At 31.1% G+C, this 6,232-nt stretch overlaps 1 protein-coding gene across 4 annotated transcripts; it reads right to left on the reverse strand.

The window, feature by feature from the left end:
* Positions 1-2,476: 2,476 nt before the first annotated feature.
* Positions 2,477-5,315, reverse strand: LOC126770822 (E3 ubiquitin-protein ligase SIAH1-like). Of its 4 annotated transcripts, none has more exons than XM_050490410.1 (5): positions 5,137-5,315; positions 4,611-4,675; positions 4,258-4,453; positions 3,732-3,873; positions 2,477-3,572 (listed from the first exon to the last, which is right to left on the reverse strand). In XM_050490410.1, exons 2-5 carry the CDS (start codon positions 4,634-4,636, stop codon positions 2,956-2,958), a joined length of 981 nt encoding a protein of 326 aa, XP_050346367.1. In that variant the 5' UTR covers positions 4,637-4,675; positions 5,137-5,315; the 3' UTR covers positions 2,477-2,955. The 4 variants fall into 4 exon arrangements, with proteins under 4 accessions (XP_050346367.1, XP_050346368.1, XP_050346365.1 ...); XM_050490411.1 differs by having other exon boundaries at positions 5,133-5,315; XM_050490408.1 differs by lacking the exon at positions 5,137-5,315 and adding an exon at positions 4,886-5,111.
* Positions 5,316-6,232: the final 917 nt, after the last annotated feature.

A 6,232-nucleotide genomic window follows, 5' to 3' on the forward strand; every position in this document is an offset into this window, starting at 1 on the left:
CGCTTAGGTAAAATTGCATTTCACATTCTCTGCCTCTTGATTGGAATAGCTCTAGTTAAGTCATGCAGCTGCACCTGCATGGTTACCGACGTATACAGTTCTCGGAGCACACCAACATATGGAGTGTTGTTAGAGCAGGAGAAGCGATAGAGAGACTTGAACGCGACTTATTGTTCAACGCTGTTGCAGGCTTTATTGTGAACGATGAAGGTCATGTACATAGGTTTGTTAAATTCAAGAATCAAAAGAATGAGAAGAGTCAAATCTTCTCTGGCAACTGCTTTATCATATGAAGGTGGTCGATAGTAGAGAAACCTCTTCTGAAGATTTATCCAAGTGACATGTGAGTCTACTGCATTAGTAACAGATTATAAATGTGTGAGAGGAGACTTATGGGTTGGAAGTTACTAAGTTTTGCAATGTCTCCTTTTTTATACAAAATAGTACGAAATATGTGTTCCTACTGTGTGTACTGGTACTTATAATGTAAAGAATAGACCCATTTCCAAATTGTCTGCAATCGCAAAATTATTCGAAAAAAATATATATGATAAAGTTTTCCCCTTACTAAGACCTGTTCTAATGAGATAGCAGCATGGCTTTGTTAATAAAAAAATCGACAGAAACAAATCTTTGCGAATTTGTACATCGTTGTACATGTCGTGTATACAGATTACTCTAAAGCCTTTGATAAGATGTCCCATACGCTATTAATAAACAAAAATGAAGGTCTCGGTATACACGGCGATCTTCTACGCTGGCTGTCTTCTTATCTTCGCAAACGTAGTGAAACTGTCACGATAAAAGGTTTTTTTCATCGTTTGTACCTATAACTTCAGGTGTTCCCCAGGGTTCTCATCTCGGCCCGTTGCTGTTTAATCTGTTCATTAATGATATAATATAACATTCTTCTTTGCTTTTATATGCACGCGAAATGAAAATTTTTAGAACAGTCACGTCTCCACTTGACTGTTTATTATTACAGGAAGATCTCGATCGGCTCTGTATATATTGTAAAAATAACTTACTTAGTTTAAACGTATCTAAAAGTAATTATTACTTTCTCACGAAAATTAAATCCAATTACTTACAATTATCACCTTGATATCAATCCCTTAAATCGGGTGGCCGAGTTGAGGGATCTGGGAAATAATCTGGATTGTAAGCTTACGTATAAGTGGCATTTAATCCAGATAACATCTAAAACCTACCGCATGCTAGGTTTTGTATTGAGAGTTAGCAAATATTTTAAGTTTGACTCAATTCGTTCTTTTGTATAAAGCATTGGTACGATCAATTTTGGAATATGGATCTATAATTTGGAATCCACAATACAATTTATACATTGAGATGTTAGAAAAAATTCAACGGAAATTTATAAGATGCCTTAATTTTAAATGTCGTGCAACAAATGAAATTATTCCAATTACCGCACTAGTTGATCGTGATCGTGAACGCTGAGAGATCAATCTTTTTTTTTAAATTATTTAGGGATTATATAGATTCACCATACCTACCCGTACTTTTTAAAAACTAATTATACGCGAAACTCCTTCAACATACAGTTTGTAAGGAATATAATTCTAAATTTTCCAGTATCCATTTATTTACGGAATCAATCGCGAATTTTAGTAAGTCTTTGTCAGAGTTAATAAATCCTAAGTCTTTAATTTAAATTTCCCCTTCTCTCATGTTTATTTTATTATTACTAGTTATCTCATTTTTGTTTTATTATTATTAGTTTGTTAAACTAATAATAATAAAATAAAAATTAATTTTAATAAAATTAATTTAAAAAAAAATAAATAAAATGGAAAATCCTATTATCTTTAGGATTTTAATGCAATATAAGATTCTGTCATGCTATGGCATAAATAAACATCACTGAGAAACTATATTTAGGGAAAAAATCGTCGTACTTACGCGTAAAAACACACGCTGGCAATTTTCTTCTTGCTATCACTTTAACATGAAATATTACGACAATGCACCATTGTATAACCTTCGATATGATATAAGGATTGTTTCTCGGCCTTTTCACTGGATTAGAATCGTTTTCTAACACATAAGTAAGCGAAAATTGAACAAAAAACACAATGAACGCAGCAACTGTCAAGTTTGTTTCGCTACTTAAGTAGCACCAAACCTGGTTACGCAATAAGGGACAAAAAATTTGATAATTCTATCTCTGTCTAACCCATTTGTAACGTAATTTTCGTTCTCTTTCTTGTGTAAGTGAGAAGGAAGTCGTCATTGCGTCTATTAGTTTCTCTGTCTACGACCGTTTGATTATGCCGTTTACATCTGTCATAAATAATACGTAAATAGCGATAATAATACAGTTAATTAATATATTGTTCATATAATTATTTTTGTCGATTATCTTTTCAGATCAATATATTGTCAATTATTCGTCACGTATACATTTTAGAAAAATGTATGATAGGTATTAATTATGATAAATAAAATAAATTAATAATTTATTAGTTTTAATTAATTTTGTAGACAAAACGTTTGAAAATACAAGTTATAGTTACCACATAACAAAGAATTAAGATATCACAAATGTTTAAGCTAGCTACAAATTTGAAACCATAAGATGTAGCATATTTTCCTTAAATTGCGAAACAAGTTTTAGAAAATAAGAAAAGAAAGAAAAGAAACAACCGCTAATATGTAAAAATATTATTCATAACATGTCATACTTAAACATTCACTTGCTAAGCAATCTCTTACTTTTAGTAAATAATGTATTTATTGTATATATTTATGTATTAGGTATATAAAGTTATAACAGGAATTTTATTTATTATCTTTGCATAAATTGAATGAAATATTATTAATAACTTTGGGTCTTATTAAGTTAAATTTCCTAATTAGATTTATGAAGTAAGAATAATATTAATATTATAGATATTCAAAGTAATTGTTTATATTTCTTGCTTTATTAACATTCTACTGTTTATTATTTTTAAAAACATGAGGACCACCTTTTGTGCCTTTTTGTTGATGATAGTGCATTGGTCCCGGACTTTTACCTCTTGACTGATTACTGGCACTTTGAGGCCCAGGAACCTTTGGTCCTTTATTTTTTGGGTTATTTTCTGTAACATGTCCCTTCCCTTTGTTTTTAAAGTTTGGTTGACTTCTTTGAACAATAAAACTGAATGATAATTTTCCATCCTTTATAAAATGAGAAAGCATTGTTAGTGGCATAACACCACATCTTGCTTGGCGGAATACTTCATTCACATCAAATGCATCATTAAAGCATTTATCTAAGAATACTACTTGCCGTTTATCATCTTGCTTGCTCATAATGTGTACTCCATAGACATACTGCTGGGCAGCTTTCTTGCTTCCGATATGCTGCACAGCCCAATATGCCATTTTTTGACAAGTATCAATCTTAAAGGTTAAGATAAACAAAAATTTGCCTAGAGGCATCAGATACATGTATCTTTCATCAACAGAAATTGAGACATTATTTATGTTAATTTCAGAATCAGTATTCAAATAACAATTGTTAGAATGACGCTCCTTAAAATGGTCCAAAATATCTTTTAACTTTCCTGTAAGCAATGTAATGCATTACTAGACAATGTACATACATTTTTAGAATTTGTTTGTCTAATAACCAATTTATAAAATAATGTCATAAGATAACAATACCATTCAAATGTAAAGGCAATAATATGTTAATCAGTTATAAGAGAAATATTATTATTTACCTGACCAAGAGCATCGTCCAAAAACTATCCCAATGGGACAAGCCATTTCACGGAATATACACTCCTTGAGATGATCTTCCATGTTCATAGCGACCATGGTAAACACACAGCCAGATGATCTATTAGGACAGGGTACAGTAGCCTAAAATTTGCAAATTTGTTGTGTATTCAAAACTTATTATAGGTAAAACTATCTCAACTTTATTATGAAATTTATAATAATGATTCATAATAAGTATATTCATGATATCATTAAGAATAAATTGTAAGTAAAGTATAGTGTAACTACAATGTTTTATTCATAAAATAATTCCTAATTACTCCCTTTCAACACAATTTTGTTATTGCAATAGTAAACAGTACTGTAAACTGGTTTGGGCTTGCATTTAATCAAATCACATTTTAAGTCTAAGTCAAATGATTTTAAATAGGAGCTGACTATCTCATCGGTCACTTTTCTAGGTAGAAATACAATATGTTAAATGATATCATTACTCTTAATACTTTGTAATGTCATAATAAAAACCTTAGAAATTAATTCCTCCAACTGCCAGTTTCTCATTTGAGTCATTGCTTGACGGCAGATTGGACAAATTGGTGGCAGTAGGATCCTAGTGCAGGAGTTGCAGATACTGTGACCAGATTGGCATTGAAATATGGGTGCTGACATGACATCCATGCAAACCGGACACTCAGGTAGCTCAACTGATACAGCACCCATCCTACAAATTAATTGGTTAATTAATATTTTAAAGAAAAACTATAATATTACAATAGAAGTTGAATGCATTACGATTATGTAAAGACAATAAATATAATCATAATAATGACTTAAATGTATACTTATTAACAAATTCAGTTTACTCTTTGAGTACTCACTTTTTGTTCACTTTTGCTTTCGCCATTTTAATAATTAATGACACCAACTAGATGGCAGAATGATTCTGTAAATACAATAATCACTTAACAAACACTTAAATCATATTAAAATTAATGTACTACAATTTTAATAGTAAAATACAGATTGGTTTTTATTTTGATCTTAATTAAAACTAAAAAATAGTAAGTTTTAGTTTTATTAAAACTTACTATTTTTAATTGAGACTCGATATCCGTGATTGCGACCTTCTACATCGTAAAACAAAAAAAAGTACCTATATAATAGTTGATACGTCAACACACTTGATGCTCAGTTGCTGAAATATTATTGAGTTTGGTATTGATTATGGGGAATCAACTTAATCACGACACAATCACAATGTATATATTATAGATAATTCATGTACTCGTATCAAATATGTACAGAACGCTGTGACTCTTATCTACTACAGTTTTAGTAGGTAATAAACTCAGATTGTAAAACAAAAGGTTTATAATCTGAAGTAGTAACGTAATAAGTACCTACTATGCACATAGAGAGAGAAGCACAGAACACTTTTAACTTGAATAGAACAGAAGTTCTACTACCAAGCGGAATTAGTATACATATTAGAACCTGTTACGTATATTATATCGTCTTTTTAGTTTCTACCAATAGCATAGAATTGCTTTTTCCATATGCATAAATAGTATCGATTTTATACAAAAGAACAACACTAGTTGAGGGACACGGGTAATCCCAGATAAATTGTAAACATAATTGCCAGTGTAATTTTGTAGCAATGATTTAAAAATATTTCTAGTTAAAAAATGTTTGACGAAGTAGCAAAATAATATTACTTTTAAGTGTTAATACACTTATTACACATTCACATCACGTATTAATAAAAAAAAATCTTAAATAGGAATTTTCTCAATTTTAAAGCTAAAAATTTTATTATGAGAGACTAAAAAACGCATATCCAAGCTTACAATAGATAATAATTATCAATTGTTATTATGATTTTTATCTCTAACCAAAGTTTTATTATTCCAAATTTAATTTAAATATGTTTTTGAAATAAGCACATTCATAAATTAATGTGAAATTCATAGGTGACGCTACACGGTGGCCGGTGTTACCGGGAGACACTTTTCGGCGATTCCTCCGAAGATAGCCCAAACCCTTTCTTGTGAAATTCTTTTCTTTTTACATCACCAATGTGTATGGCCAGTGCTGACCAGTCAACAACAGGTGGTCCATTTGGCAGTCTGCCCACCTAATACAACAAAAAAACAATTATTCAAATACTTAATATAAACTTCTGTTGGTTGTTGACGTGAAACTACGAAAGGAATAACGCCAATACGCTTTCAAGTGTTCGCCCAAAAACCGATACTTACTATTCTGTTGATCGACCAGCACCTGCCATCAAAGACAAGACCACGTAAATAGGGCCTGTACAAATTTGCGCAATGCAATGGCCCTGTCATATACATGTAATGTACGTAATCACTACGTTTTTCATATTACGGTTAGCCCAGCTACCCACTGGACTCCATTTTTATTTAATTGTATCAGCACGGGGTACATATTAGCAATGTCCCTAGCGTACACAGATTACTTCCATGCGGTCCCTAGA

This window comes from Nymphalis io, chromosome 9 (genome assembly GCF_905147045.1).
Source record: "Nymphalis io chromosome 9, ilAglIoxx1.1, whole genome shotgun sequence".
In the NCBI taxonomy this organism is placed as follows: domain Eukaryota; kingdom Metazoa; phylum Arthropoda; class Insecta; order Lepidoptera; family Nymphalidae; genus Nymphalis; species Nymphalis io.

Excerpts from the sequence above, each read along its gene's own strand:
- LOC126770822 (XM_050490410.1), bottom strand. The coding sequence starts at position 4,636 with ATGGCGAAAGCAAAAGTGAACAAAAA. Across the intron at positions 4,454-4,610 it reads AAAGCAAAAGTGAACAAAAA|GATGGGTGCTGTATCAGTTG; the intron begins GTGAGTACTCAA and ends ATTAATTTGTAG. Across the intron at positions 3,874-4,257 it reads TGGAGGAATTAATTTCTAAG|GCTACTGTACCCTGTCCTAA; the intron begins GTTTTTATTATG and ends TGCAAATTTTAG.